Below are 15,631 nucleotides of genomic sequence, written 5' to 3'. Positions count from 1 at the left end.
TTTGCTTTATAAAGGTGCGATGATGAACTAATATATTAGAAGTTTTTGTAAAAAATATATCGTTATAAAAACCAAAGAAAAACTAAGAATAATCTATATAGTAAGAACGCAGCACTATTCCTTTGTGCGAATCTTCAGCTTTTCTTCTCTGAAGGTTATTAGGCTATGGTTTGTCATTTGGACGTACCTGCATTATTTGTTTGGGATAACACAGAAGACGAATCAGCTGGAGAAAATGAATACATGATGTACATGCTGAACTATAAACTATAGATGCTCCAACTAAGAAGCAACGACATCGTTCTTAATGAAACAAGCGACAGCTAATGTGAATTGACCTCGCCTAACACCACTACGCCACTACTACCAGGATCCATCATCCGTGTATCAGTGTTAGTGGCCTACAACTCATATGAGGTTGCTACAGTAGTGCTGCTTAGAGCATTTTCAATAGCATAGACAACTACTATCTCTAATTGAGATATAGCTAATCTAATACTTAATTCATACAATAGTTACTTACAAAACATATATTATCATGTATCATCTGTCATATACACTGTATCTTGAAGTCTGTGTTGCAGCTGGCTACAAATTAGTAGCCCACCTCTCTTCTCTCTTCACTCTTATCTCTTTAAAATATATTATAGCTGACTTATAGCCTGCACCTGCTCTTAGGTCACGCTCGGTTCCTCAACATTAGCGGGTACAATAGCAGACTATAAGCCAGCTATAACATATTTTAAGATGATAAGAGAGGAGAAAAAAGAAAAGCGGGCTATAGATTTATAACCAGCTACAACACATACTCTAAGACACATGTGTATATGACTATTATATGAATTGACTATAGATAATTTGTGGCCAAGAGTTGACTATGCTATTAAACTTGCTCTAATCCTAGATTCCTTTATTTTTCACGTGCACTTTTTTGAAAATGATAAACGGTGTATTTTGTGATAACCACTTCATCGGTTGATCGCATTGTAGATTCATCTCGCACAGTTGCAGCAAACGACGTGCAGGAACAAAGGGGGCAAAAAAAAAAAAAACGGCTCGTGACGCCCATCTGGGACTGGAGTGAGTCAGAGCCCCCGTGGTCCCGACCCCGACGTGCAGCGCGACGGCAGCAAACGGGTAGTAGTAGCAGTATCCGCGTCTAGTTTCGCGGACCAGAGAGCCCACCCAGAGGATTGATGTGCAAAGCGACAGCGCCACGGCCTGCGAATCCAACGCGCGCCCAGCGCCCGGCCCGAGCAAAAACGGCTTCGCTTCACGTGGGCAGCGCACCGCGTGTCACGGTGGAATCGCGCGTCCGGCGCCGCGGCGACGCATCGCCGGCGGAGCCACCTTCGCAGCAGGTCAGACGACTGCCCGAGGTACGCCACCAACGTTTTTACTTACATTTACGTCATAACACGTACAAAAGTTATATATCGTTAGCATAAGTAAACTATAAGATGTAACTGGCTCTTCCACCTGAGACGAAAAGGGTAAAAAAAAAATCTGTGGTATTTTAACGTCAGAAAATAATCGATCCAATGCACAGTGACCCCCCTCTCTCTACGTACGTACACGCACACCTCCACACGTCGACACGACCCGGCTCTAGCGACAGCCACGTCACGTGTCACGACATCCTCAGGGCCTCCCTGAAGCCGATGCTGAAGCTGTTCTGCAGCCCGCCGGGCTTCTTCGCCGGGAGCCCCATCGTCGGCTTCTGCATCATCGCCACGAACTCGTTGTAATCTATGCGACCATCCTGCAACCACAAGCACACAGAAAAAAAAACACCTATCAGATCAGCAGCATTTCAGACAGTGTGGATTCGCTTCGATCATGGGAAAAAAAAGGAAGTGTTTCTTCTTTTTTTTTTCATCACTGACATTGTCTTGGTCGACTTCTCTGATCATGTCCTCGAGCTGAACGTCTCCCAACCCGAACTCCTCGCAGGCGAGCTGCAGCTCGTCGGCCGTGATGTACCCGCTGCCATCCTTGTCGAAGTACTGGAACGCCGCGAACAGGTGATCCTCCCTCTCGATCTTGTTCATGTGCAGAGTCGCAGCGATGAACTCGCCGTAATCTATCGTGCCACTGTTATCCACATCCGCCTGCAGTACCATTAATTCCAGAATTCAGATATAATTCTGATGTGCTCCATCATCAGTAGTGATGAACAGCAGCTTTACCGCTTGCATGAGTGCGTAGATCTCGGATTCTTGGAGGTTAGCGCCAACTCTTTTGAGCCCAGCCTTGAGTTCTTCGAAGGTGATCTGTCCACTGTTGTCTGTGTCGATCATCTTGAACATTTCTTTCAGGCCGGCGATTTCGTCTTCGGATAGGTTCTCTGCAATGACCTGGGATCGCCAAAACATATCAGGACAAGCAGTTTGATCGAGCTTTTCAATATGAACATCATTCTCAGACTAGTAAATCATTGGGTAGCTCATTTCTTAGCTCACAATAGCTTGCAAAGCTTTGCAAAGTTGTGTTTGTACTCTCTCTAGAAAAAAAAACATTGGAGTAACATTCTCTTATTTCCTTTTGAAAAGGATTATGTACTGTATCTTGCATGAGGTAAACAGATTTAGACAAGATGGTAGAGAAATATAATATTTGTCCAAGTCAAACTTACCCTAAGAGCCATCTTTTTCAGCTTATTCATAGCTGAGAACTGCTTCATACGAGATAGAACAGCAGAATCCAGGGGCTTATCAGGAGCCAAACCGCCAACCTGAACCCACGGATGCCCTGAAATATGATAGCGTCAAGTAAATCAGGCTGCATTGTTCATGGCCTGCAACTCTGAAACAGCTAAAATTCATGCAGGATATTTCACGGAAGTTGATCAAGAAACTTACGTAAAACCTCATGGGCTGTCAGTCTCTTCTTGGGGTCCCGAACAAGCATTCTCCTTACAAGATCTTTGGCACCTTCAGAGATGTTAGGCCATGGCTCTGAGTGAAAGTCTAGTCTGCCATGCAAAACTTCTTCAAATATACCCTGCTCGTTCTCTGGTTCACAACAATGGAGAGCACACTTAGTGCAAGAGTTTGAATCAAAATACATCACATTTTGTCAGGAAAGGTTGTGTATTTGTTTATAATTGATGTGAAAATGAACAAGATTCGCACCTGCCCAAAACGGTGGCACACCACACAACAAGATGTAAATTATCACACCAGCACTCCAGACATCTGCCTCTGGACCATATTTCTTTTTCAGAACTTCTGGAGCCACATAGTAAGGGCTACCAACAACATCAGTGAATACTTGATCTGGAATAAGATCCGCGTATAAGTAGAAATCCGACAGAGAATGATTCCCATCAGAAGTATATGATAGCAGACTGCAGAATGGTAAAGATATGCAACCGAACTTTTTTACTTTTTTTTTGGGGTGGGGGGGGACAAAAAGGTGCTGAAAACATGGAATGTAGGTAAAACAGAAAATCATAAATTTATACTTGACAAAGAAAATCTCACTGCAAATCTGGAATTGTTAGCTCTGAACAGAACAATGCAGTAGTTGCAAGAACAAGTTCAGATTATCTATCTATCGTTTGGTGCAATGTGATTTCTTATATATCCGTCGATGCAGAGAAAAAAACAAAAAACACCATTTCTTATAGAACAATGTGATTTCTTGAATGAATTGCAAATCTCTAATACTAAAAAATTGTAATTTTGAAAAGATAAAAAAAATGTGCTTCAGTGCAGTCGCAGGGAGAGTGACTCACCTGGGCGAAAGAAAATGGAGAGACCAAAGTCAATGGTCTTGAGAGCAGCCTCCTCCGTCTGGTCGGCGAAGAGGAAGTTCTCCGGCTTGAGGTCGCGGTGCATCACGCCCATGGAGTGGCACACCTCCACCACGCCGACGATCACCCTGGCGAGCTCCGCCGCCTTCCTCTCCGTGTAGTGGCCCTTCTGCACGATCCGGTCGAACAGCTCGCCGCCGGCGCAGAGCTCCATGACGAGGTGCACGGCCACGGCGTCCTCGTAGGCGCCCTTGATGGAGATCACGTTGGGGTGGCCGGCGAGGTGGTACATTATCTGGATCTCCCGCCGGACGTCCTCGACGTCGTCGTCGGTGACCAGCTTCCGCTTGAGGATGGACTTGCAGGCGAACTCCTTGCCGGTGCTCCGCTCCACGCACAGGTACGTCGTCCCGAACTGCCCCTGCCCGAGCTTCCGCCCCAGGCTGTACTTGTCCTTGAGATTCTCCGTCTTCCGCTTCAGCACCGAGCCGACGAGCAGCCCGGCGCTGGAGACGCGCTTCACTGGCGGCACCTTGGGCCGCGGCCTGGCCGCCTCGCCGCCGGAGTCGGAGCTGGCGGCGCTCGCCTTGGAGGTGTCCTGCTCGGCGTCGGGCTTGGTCGGCCTAGCGACGGCGGCGGCGGAGTCCGTGCTCGAGACGATCTTGACGGGCTCGGGGGCCTTGCTTTGGACGGCGACCGGCGCGTCAGCCGTCGGAGGGAGCCGCCCCAGGCCGCCGCCGCCGCCGTCTGGGCCATTGGCTTCGGGCAGCGCGCCGCCGTCCTGCCGCGCCTTCCACAGCACCGTCGAGACGGACTGGAAGAAGCCGTTCTTGCTGATGCTGGGGCCGACGCACGTGTTCCCCATTGCCGCCGGTCCGACACCACGCCGGAGACTCCGCCTCGATCCAAGAAACAGACAGACAGCTTTGACTCCTCGACCCCGGATCACGCCGCGAATGTCTCTCCCGGAGGAGAGCGACGCATCAAACCGACGATCTCCTCTCGCTCGGAGATCACGCGGGCCAAATCAGGATCGGTGATCGAACCCGTCCCGATCACCGTCGACGCGATGCATCCATCCAGGTCAACGCTAGCTGCTCATCAAAGCCTCCCAAACCAACAAGATCATCCGCAATCACAATCTCAAAATCGCAATGCGGAGAAACGCCAGAAATCCGACGCGTTGTGATAGGAATCGGATCACGCACGCTCTACTGCTCTAGTAATGGAGCCGAAGCGAGAGGAGGAATGGTTCAATACTTCAATGAGGGACACAAGGGTTGGTAAGATGGACCACCTCTAGCTGCCGGCGGCAGGTGGAAGAAGCAGTCAAAGGCGAACGCGCGCAAGAAACCAAACCAAATTGGCTCGAGGCAACAAGAAACAGAAGCTGCTCCTCCTCCACTCGCAATTCCAAATTTTGCAAACCGAACACCAGAAGAGCACTAGGGTTGGGATATAGTATGATATATCAAGTACAAGAACTGAATCTTTCCATGACAGGATGTGACGAAAAGGAAGGATAGGAGAAGAGGCCGTGACGAGGGGAAAGAGCAGAACAAGACCTACGTGACGGGGAGTACGAAGAGAGGAGGAAAGGAAAGGAACAAAAAGAAATCCACGAGCAGGAGGAGAGGTGGTTGCCGCTGCGGCTAAGGAAGGAGCAATGATTTGGACGGGTGACTTGGACATGGCACGGCGAACACTGGGAGGATCAGTTGGAGGAAGAGGGCGCGAAGTGGGGACGCAAACGGGGGCAACAGCGGTCCAAAATTTTGATTTCCTCTTTTTATTTTTTTTCTTTCTTTGCCGTTACATCGAAGGGCGCACACGGAGACGCCACTAAACATAACTACGAGCACATTTCTTCGCACACGCTCAAAGAGACGAAGACCAGCTAAAAATCCTATACCTATATCCCATAATAATTTTATTTTTCGTTTTTATTTATCTAACATTTGACCATTCGTCTTATTTAAAAAATATATATAAAAACTTAAAAAATTAGTCACACATAGAAGATTATTCATATTTTATCATCCAGTAACAATAAAAATATTATTCGTAAAAAAAGTTTCAAATACGGCGAAACATCAAAATACTATATAAAAAACTGAAAAATAAAGTTATTATGGGACGAAGGTAGTAATCATTTATATGTGCGTAATATTCATTAGCGTCAGGGCGTAAATTATAATGGGTAGAGTATCCATGACCCTATCACGACAATACGGTGGATGTTTACGTATGATGCGTCCTGAAGAGATAAGAGCACGTATATTATTGCGTACTCTCTTGCCTAACGCGAATGTGATCGCTCGAGGAAAAAAGAATTGGGTTAACGCGATGGCGAAGAGGGGAAAGCGCGTAGGTTAGTAGTGGCCGACCAGGTCGTGCCGCTGTGCAAAAGTCCAAACCGCATCACCATCCAAGAAGCAGTGTAGGGAAGCATCACTAAACACGCGGCAGGTGGCCCGTAACGTCCCAGTTACACAACGGCCTGCGACATGCAACGTTTCATTATAGCAGTTTATAGATTCAACGACGGTATTGATGCATTTTCTGAGAGAACTGGTCAAGGTCAAGCACATTGGAATTAAAAAGAATAGTCACTTATTATAAAGACAAGACAGCGTGGAGATAGCACGAAACAGCTCATACAAATTTACCAGACAATAAATTACTTTGAAATGTAACGCACGCAGGATGTAAAACTCAGAAGGTACAGAAAATAAGAGATTCTATACTAGAGTTCTGGGCATGTCGAATGTAAACAAAAAAGGAACAAATACAACAACAGTACATTACACTCCGAGCCAAATATATCGGAGGCAAATAAGACAGCAGATGGGCAGGGAAAGAGAACAAAATTACACCTCGGCTACACTTCTTTTGGGGGTTCTATTTTACACTCCAATTGCACAAGCATACAACAACATGACATCCGGCTTTGCCAATGGAAGGAATAATTGAGGTTACATACACTGACCTTTGGTTTGCAAGTCAGCCGGGAGATGCTGCGAAAACTGTGCTGACGCTGGAAAAATTGTATGATCATTCAACCATGGTCGAGTCCACTCTGATGATCACGAGATGTTGCCCAGCAGATCGAAAATGGCGCACGAATTGGACACTCGAACAGAGTCTCTATCTTTTCTTTTGTGTCCTTTTGACCTTGATCACTCGTCTGCTAGATTTGTCGCCGCCTCCACCACCACTTCCTAACGAGAAGTTCCCACCCTGAAACTCTAGGCTACCACCAGCAGGTGGGAATGCCGCATTCTGTTGCATGGAACCTTGTTGGTTCCCAAACTGAAAAAGTCCGGTAGACTGGGCTGCTGGAGCACCAAATACTGGAGCAGCAGGTGAACTACCAGGCTGCCCAAATGGTGAGGATCCAAATATTGGTGCTGGCGCTGGTGCTGCTTGGTTAGTGTCATCTGCCATGCTGTCTTCGACATTCATCTGATCATTTCCAGGAGATCCCATGCCAAAGGCTGGGTTGGAATTTGTCATCCCAAATACAGGTTGTGGAGTAGAAGAATTCATGCTTGTGCTTGCCGAGGTAAACGAAAAAACTGGAGCTTGTGATGAAAAAGCTGGAGACGACTGTGCGCCAAATGAAAAACCACCTCCAGAGGAAGCTGATTGGCCAAATGTAAACATGCTGGGAGGTGACGAACTCGAACCAAATGGGTTACTGAAAGCAGGGGATGATGAAGTTGTAGAACTGCTGCTGAACATACTTGTGCTGGCCATTGTTAAAGATGACCCAGCAGACGTGCTAGGTGATGAAAACGCAAATCCACTTCCAGAGCTAGAGAAGGTAGTTCCTGACCCAAAAGGTGAATTACCAAACAAAGACCCGGATGAGGAAGTTGTCACTCCAAACGACACAGTTCCAGGCCCAGATGAGGAGGTTCCCACTCCGAAAGACACGGTTCCAGGTGCAGACGAGGAGGTTCCTGCTCCAAAAGACACAGTTCCAGACCCAGATGAGGAGGTTCCTGCTCCAAAAGGTACAGTTCCAGGTGGAGACGAGGAGGTTCCCGCTCCAGAAGACACAGTTCCAGGTGCACCCGAGGAAGTTCCCGCTCCAAAAGACACAGTTCCAGGTGCAGACGAGGAGGTTCCCGCTCCGAAAGACACAGTTCCAGGTGCAGACGAGGAGGTTCCCGCTCCGAAAGATACAGTTCCAGGTGCAGACAAGGAGGTTCCCGCTCCAAAGGACACAGTTCCAGGTGCAGACGAGGAGTTTCCTGCTCCAAAAGACACAGTGCCAGGCCCAGATGAGGTTCCTGCTAATCCGAAAGATACTGTGCTAGGCCCGGATGAGGAAGTCCCAGTTCCAAAAGATATGGCCGCAGAACCTGCTGAGGTAGTTCCGACTCCAAAAGATACAGATCCAAAGCCAGATGAGGAAGCTCCTGTGGCATTGGTTACAGTTGGGAATGGCGAGCTAAACTGAACAGGTGAACTCTTTGATGGATGCGACATTGTGCTCTCTGACTGTGGCAACTTGCCACCAAAGATTGTGCTAGTGGCAGATGGTTGGGCAGTACTACCACCAACGGATGAACTCAAACCAGTAGGCTGAGCTGGAGAGTTGAACCCAAAAATGCTGTTTCCTGAGCTCGAAAATGCAGAAGGTGTTGTTGATGCATTCGTTGAGGCAATTCCATCATTTGAAGCTGCCAATGTAGAAGATGAAAATGTTGCTGTGCTTGAGAAAGCAGAAGAGGATGCGACTGGAGAACTTGCAACATTTGAAGAAATAGGCGCAGCACTTAGATTCAGTGATGCCTTGTTGGCTGTATCCTGCGCTGTAGATTTAACTTCAGCTATAGCACCCCCAGTACCAAACAAAGTGCTAGCTGGCTTTGCCTCAGTATTTGTGCCATCTGATTTAGTCGTTGCCACCATTGAAGTGCTTGAACCAAAATTGAATGTAGGAATTGTAGGGCTTGACGATGAAAAAGGTGTGCTGCTACTGGATACAGCAAATGTGGTTGGTATAGTGGATGCGGCCAAGCTAACTGCAGGCTTATCACCTGGAGTTCCACTTGATAACTTTGGTGATGATGCGAGTGAGAAGCCATTGCTCAGGCTTGCTGTAGTTGATGTGGTGGAGGCAAAGTGGAAAGGTGCAGCCAAGGGTAACACCTTATCTGATGATTTGTGGACATATTCTGCCTTTTCTTTTTCATTGCCTCTCTCCACGTTAGTGCTGTCCAATGTTGTGGGCTTGGTGACACTAGAAACACAAAGCAGAACAAATAAGCAGATAAACCATGGATAGGAAGGAATTGTCTACACTACAAAAAAGAAAAAAAAAAGATATGCTATTTTAGAGCCCTGGTATGCAATTTACCAAAATAGAAAGTCTCCAAAACAGCATATAAATAATAAAGATAAAAGAAAGAACTTCCTAAGAGGCTGTATTTGCACCTCAGTTTATTCTCCATACATCTGTTCTACTAAACAACTCCTTGAATAAAATGCTGTCTCTCTCAATTCCAACATATCTTTTACATGTATACAAAAAGTATGACTGGGGTTAAATAATGCACAGGGGACTTCTCAAGGCAATATAGTTAGCATGAACATTCTTTTTGAGCAGGTTATTTGTAGTAACTTGTAAGCAGTAACAAATGAATTTGCAAACACTTCCTCACAGGAAAAAGAATTTGCAGGTGCTAGGTTGGTTTTATAGTTTGTACCTTTTCTCTTTAAAGATGAAAAGCGCAAACAACTAATAATGGAGATAGGTGTAAAAGGAGTAAAAAAAGAAGTGCCAAGAAAATCACCTCCCCCCAAGTCCTGGTTCTATCTTTACACCAGCCATGTTTGTTGGTTCTGAATCTGATGTAATGGACTGGTTGAAACCAAATATAGAAGTCGATGCACTGGTCAGCTTATCATCCTTTTTTAAAGAAAGTGGCACTTGTGACACAGTATTCTCAGGAAGGCTGCCAGAAGGCTCGTGTGGAATTTTGAAACCAATGTTGTCTGAAGGAACATCATGAGTAGCCCTCTTTTCAGGGTCATTAGATGAATACAAGCCTAAGGAATGGGCATCTTTCGAACGGGATGCTATAGGCTTTTCACTAACTGAAGAACTGACACCCTTCTGTACTGAATTTGACTCAATTTTCTGTTCGGAAATACTTGATTCAACTTTCTGCTCCTTCATCTTCGAATCAAATTTCTTATCAAATATCTTCACCTCAGTCTTGCCGAATGAATTCTTCGACAAGACAGGGGGCTCCTGGTCATCATCGAACTCTGATAGATCCTGAAACAATAAAATGTGATAAAGAATACTTCCAAGACATGAGTGAACATATGATATTATTTGAGGAACTAAAGAGAACTTTCCACATACCTCAAAAACAGCCATTTTAAAGCCCGGCTTGCCTGATGTAGTACCAGCAACTGAAGACAGAGCAACATTATCAGACTTAACGTCTTTGTTGCCTAAGTACTGAAATGAATGTGACAGAAGTTTGGACGATCCATCTTTCTTAAGCTTGTCTTTACTTGATGGTGAGGCATTCAGTTCTGAATCAAGGGAACGCCTAAAACTATCCATAGGTTGAAGTTTCAGGGAACTAGTGGGGTCATTCACACAGTTTGGTTCATTGCCTTGCCTAACAGGTTGTTTTGACATCAAGCGACTCACATTACCAGAAGCAAGTTTTGGAAGAGACTGCTTCTCTTTTGGAGACGGGACTATTATATTGAGCTGCTCAAATATCTTCTCAGCCATCTTGTTTGATTGAGGTGATGCAGCAAGAACATTATCACTAGAAGTTTTGCCATCTTCATCGTTTCTATGTGCTTCTGCAGGTTGCACAGATTGACCAGTCCCAAGCAATAATCTTTTTGAACTAGGTGAATCCTGAATGGGTGAACGGCCATCAGTCAAATCTGAACCAATTGTATGGCTGGGAAGGAAGTTTCCTCGGGGGCTTGAGCGAGCATCTTTAAAAGTATACATCATATTTGACTTTTGACGAATCCTGCGTATGGGACCAACAGATCCAAGCTCATTCTCCAACTCAGCACCTCTTCGTTTCAAGACCTGTTAGGGAGATGCAGGATTAAGAAAAGCTCTGGCAAGTCTAGCTTAGACCATATATCATGGAGAATGTCTTTGCTGGTGTAAAAGCTGCAAGTCTAAAAAAGTTGTTCACATGATAACACTAGTATCAACTATCAAGTCAAACAAGATGACCTGATACTTTATACCACGTCTATGTTCAAGCTTGCATTTGCAACAATACAACCATAATTGCTAACTATGTATTCACCTCTTCTCAGTAACATGAATTTGTTCAACTGTGAGCATATCAAGTTAAAATCCATACTGTATATAGCGCAGTATGTGTCCATAAAGTGCTAATAAATTACCTGCCTGCCACCAGAAACCAAACTATGAGCTTGCATCTGAGATGATGAAAATGGTGACATATTTATATCATTGGAAGAGCTTGGCCCCTGTGGAATAATTGTTAATGCATCATTATATTGAACAAGCAAACAATTTCAAACACCAAAAAATCAGTATGGCATGTTGATAACACATGAAAAAAATGCCCGAGAACATATGACATTACGTGCAGTAAATAGAATACCTTAAAAAATGGGGAACGCGACATTCTATATATCGCTGACCGCCCACGTAATCCTGGAGTAACATATCCATTCACGGGTAGTTGAGAGTTTTCATTGCTAAATTGACTCGGTTCTTGTACAAATTGTCCTCCAGGTTTCCTTCTATCATAGGCAATGTTGCTTGTTTCTGCCTTGTTCTTGACAAATACTTGGTTCCGCAAACTGTTTGGTTGGTTTTCTTTCAAATAACGGGAATTCATATATTGCTTTGCGAGCTCTGCAGGTGAACTAGCACCACAAACCGGATCCTACAACAGATTAAAGTTCCAAAGGAGGTTGAATAAAAGAATGCACTTGCTTGCTTTTTTTCTAAAACAAACACTGAAACACTTAAGTAGCAGAGCTCTAATATATTAGTTAGACAGAGCATGGGAACAAATAATAAAATCCATTCTCGTGTATGTAACATGGGAATTTGTAGGAATCCTACAATTTCTATGAAATCCCAACATTGCAAACAGGCCAATTTAGCTGCATTTATCTCATATAGCTAGCAATTAAACACATTATAGCGTCAGTAAATAGCTTTCATGCACAATCAAAGCTAAAATATGACAGGTCAAACAAGTCCAAATCAGCATTTCTAAGAAAAGTGGCAATGTAACTGCAATCTTAGATTCATTATCTCAATTGGATGCAATTAATGAAGAATCTAACATACACAGATTCCACAAATATTTTTGGATTCACAAGTACAAGTAACATGAAATCAACTTTGGGACCTACAGCGTACCTTGCATTAAAAGAATCAGAGAAGACAATGAACGTGCATAATGGGCAGAAGGTAAATATGGTATAATTAAATTGTTCTTTTGTGACGTCGTGGGAATTTATCCATTATCCAGAACTCATAGCTAGCACCTAGAATTAAAAAACCATTACAAAAGAAAAACTCCTTACAACATCAGCAGTAGAATGATCTGCAGCCATCCCATGTAATGTGGAGCTCCCTATTCCACCAATTATGGTTCTTTCTTCATTCTTATTCTCATGGTTGTCTGCCGGTGCAGACAAATCAGATTCCACAGTTCTCGCACGTAGTAGGTCTGTAAGGCGGTCAAATTCAACCCTGCTGATACAAAATCACATTGTCATTGGCAGCTTTAGAAGCACGGGACAAGAAAGATAACCCCATTAATAACTTTAAGTGGACACCCCACACACGCAAAAAAGACACGAACAAAAAAGGAAAGAGTATAACAAAAGTATGAGGTCCAGTAAACTAAAAGTAAAAATAACTTGATCCTCCATAGATTGGACTGAAGAGATTTGAACATCACAAAATCAATATAGCCATTACACTAGAGCATAGAAATTGTCATGAAAACATCTTTTAATAACTCACAACAAAATTACTTATCATAGAAGTACCAGTTCAAGATGATTAATATGAAAAATACTTTCCTTGTGAATGTTTTCCTCATTAACAAGTGCTCTACTTCAGACAACGCCTTATCATCCGAGGTACCGGTGGGGTTCTTTCCCTTCTCCAGGATTGGTGTTGAACCCTGCAGCAGAATTTTTTTTTTGAAGAAAAAGATCAGATTTAACCAAGACTATACAGCATAAGTTGCCAAACATAATATATAACCAAGTTTTTTTTTGCAATGACTTGGTTTTAACTTACAGTTTGTATTGACTCAGGTAAGCCTTGGTTTGGCTCATTATTGCTTCCTGCATGCATGAAGCGGACATAAAATCAATAACGTACTGCAGTTTAGTATCCCGTGCCAAGCAGTCAAGCACAACATTGTCATTAGGTAATCCTATTGTACCGAATCTTACACTCAGTTAGGATTGGTTTACGTGGCAGGAATACATTGGTCGTACCACGCCTGGTGTTTTATCCTAAAGTTGTCTGAATTTCCACCTTGAAGCACCAATTCGTCGATCTTAAAGTTGTATTACATGCAAACAAATAGTGCTGCTACAGTTTCGAGAATGACACACTTTGGTATGTTTTCAAAAAGAGGATCGGACACCCTGGTATGATTTAAAGTTGAAACACAAAAATGAAAGGTGATGGAACTCCAAAATAAAGCTCCATTGTAGAACAGTTTAAACATGTCATCACGACTCCACTGCTCCACATCAGAAATAGCATGGTTATAGCTAAAACCAATCATACCAGAAGCAGGAGAGCAGCTAATCTGAGATAAACCCTAACACGCCCTGGAAGAATGAAACCCTAACCAAAGCCGCGAGCACAAACCGCGGGAGCAAGCATGAATCCCACGGGAGCGTACAAGAAACGCAGGCTTACCGGGAGGCGCCGAAGCCGGCGGGGCCGGAGCCGGCGCAGGGTCAAGGCGCTTGCGGAACACCGTCGAGAACAGCCGCGCGGCGCCACCGGCGATGAGTCGGGACGCCGGGTCCACGAGCCGGGACACCCACCCGCCGCCCTGCTGCGCCTGCGGGCACGCGTCCGCCGCCGCGGCCGCAGCGGCGGCCAGGCGGTGCGCCGCGGCGGCGGCCGGCGGCCTGTCGTAGGGGGTGGCGGCGGCGCGCGACGCCGGGCGGCGCCGGATCTTCCCCCCGACGCCCCCGTACGGGCTCGGCTCCATCCCGCGGCGGCGGCGGCGGCGGCGGAGGCGGAGGCGCGGACGCGAGGAAGAGAGAGGCGCGCGGCGCGGGGAGGAGAGGAGAGGAGAGGAGGCGGAGGCGGGGGGGGAAAGGGGGGGGAGGTGGGAGGAGGCTAGGGCTCTCGCGACTCGCGAGGAGGCCCGTGTACCTCGCAGCTTCCCTTTTGGTGCTAGCCGTAGGCGCAGGGCGTGTTCTGTGATCGAATACGTACTTTGACGCAGACGCCTTCTGGGGCCAATATTTGAGATCAAGAGCGCGTAAAAGTGTTTAGCGGGAAACCTTGTTAGTATAAAATTCCCACTAATGAGAAACGCAGGATGCGGCAGAAATATCGTTGGTTACTTTCTACAGAACATCTGTTCAGTTTTGGTAAAAAGACATCAAAATTCTTTTGTTGTTCCAAACGAGACAAAAGTAATTTAAGAAGGGTTTGTTCAGATTGTTGCTATTTTCTTGAACTCTGCCAAAATTTGCCAATAACAAAATTTGGTTGGGTAGAAAATCAAACAAAATTTAGCCAGTACAACCTTATTAATCTATAAACTTTGACTCTTAAAATCACCATCAAAACTTGACAGATAGACAAGTTGTTTGTTTTCGCATGGCTAGTACTTGGTAATGTTGAAATGGACAAGTTGTTTGTTTTCAAGTTTTTGTGAGAGGAAGATTCTAAAATAGTTCCTTGGTAAAAATACAAACCAATTCAACAATACTAAAATTGAGCAGCTCCAAAGTATCCAAAAATTTGGCATTGCCAAATATGATATGGTTGGTTTATGCAGCAATCTGAACAAGCCTAAAAACTTACGGGTCTCATAAAACTTCAAGCATGTAAATCTATAACAATAAAATACCAAGCATGTACGATACGTATTTATACATTTATATGCATAGTGTCGAGTTGGACCTGACCTCTTCGCATTATCATTTATAAAAATACGCAAAGAAGAAACAGCGGTGGTTTTTAAATGCCGCAAGAAACAAAAAACCATTTCGACGCACGTGGAGCTGTCTCACCGAAAATTTGCCTGTTACAGTTAAGCATGGGCAAGTGCTCCACAACAACAGCATCCACCATCAAACTGCTGCCTATTTATGCTTGCATTAAGGCGATAAATAATGGGCGAATGGCTAGTCAGCAAGCATCACTCCTTGTCTGCCTGGTTGGTTAAGGGCTTGTTTGGCACATTTTCACTCTAACATTTTTAACTCTGCTCTAATTTTTTCCTGTCAAACACGTCCAATTCCAGAAACTCCAAATTCGAATAAATCATGGAGTTAGAGGCCAACTCTATGTTTTTCCTGGAGCTCCTCAAGGGGTGCTCCAAAAATCAATCTTATCAATCTAAACATGAAGTTAAGGGGTAATTACCCACCAATACCACACATTACACACATACCCCTTCGTTTTAAAAAAAAAAGAAACATAGTAACTCACCCCTTCCCTAACCGTTCCCTAACCGCCAAACCCTAGGGCGCCGCCCCTTCCGTTGTCGTCGGTGGCCCTCCATGGATGACGGAATAGATTTCCCCGATCTTCATGATCCCTCCAATATAAGTAATCGCTACAGTAAAAGGGCAAAAAAGTCATATATCACAAAGCTCTCCTTTTCC

At 44.9% G+C, this 15,631-nt stretch overlaps 1 protein-coding gene across 1 annotated transcript; it reads right to left on the bottom strand.

Moving 5' to 3' along the window:
• Positions 1-1,353: 1,353 nt before the first annotated feature.
• Positions 1,354-13,790, bottom strand: LOC102714365 (nuclear pore complex protein NUP1-like). The gene is made up of 17 exons (XM_015834615.2): positions 13,698-13,790; positions 13,062-13,108; positions 12,839-12,942; positions 12,335-12,503; positions 11,395-11,682; positions 11,171-11,257; positions 10,143-10,841; positions 9,565-10,052; positions 6,908-9,011; positions 6,747-6,794; positions 3,740-4,775; positions 3,135-3,278; positions 2,862-3,014; positions 2,636-2,751; positions 2,190-2,357; positions 1,887-2,111; positions 1,354-1,762 (listed from the first exon to the last, which is right to left on the bottom strand). The coding sequence occupies exons 3-17, from the start codon at positions 12,856-12,858 to the stop codon at positions 1,631-1,633; spliced, it is 5,877 nt and encodes a 1,958-aa protein (XP_015690101.2). The 5' UTR covers positions 12,859-12,942; positions 13,062-13,108; positions 13,698-13,790; the 3' UTR covers positions 1,354-1,630.
• Positions 13,791-15,631: the final 1,841 nt, after the last annotated feature.

This window comes from Oryza brachyantha, chromosome 3 (genome assembly GCF_000231095.2).
Source record: "Oryza brachyantha chromosome 3, ObraRS2, whole genome shotgun sequence".
Lineage (NCBI taxonomy): Eukaryota > Viridiplantae > Streptophyta > Magnoliopsida > Poales > Poaceae > Oryza > Oryza brachyantha.
This window is presented reverse-complemented; position numbering and strand designations above follow the sequence as displayed.

Coding starts and splice junctions, on each gene's coding strand:
- LOC102714365 (XM_015834615.2), bottom strand. CDS start 12,858: ATGAGGAAAACATTCACAAG. Junction 10,053..10,142: donor TTAAAATGGCTGTTTTTGAG/GTATGTGGAAAG, acceptor TTATTGTTTCAG/GATCTATCAGAGTTCGATGA. Junction 3,015..3,134: donor TGTGCCACCGTTTTGGGCAG/GTGCGAATCTTG, acceptor GTTGTGAACCAG/AGAACGAGCAGGGTATATTT.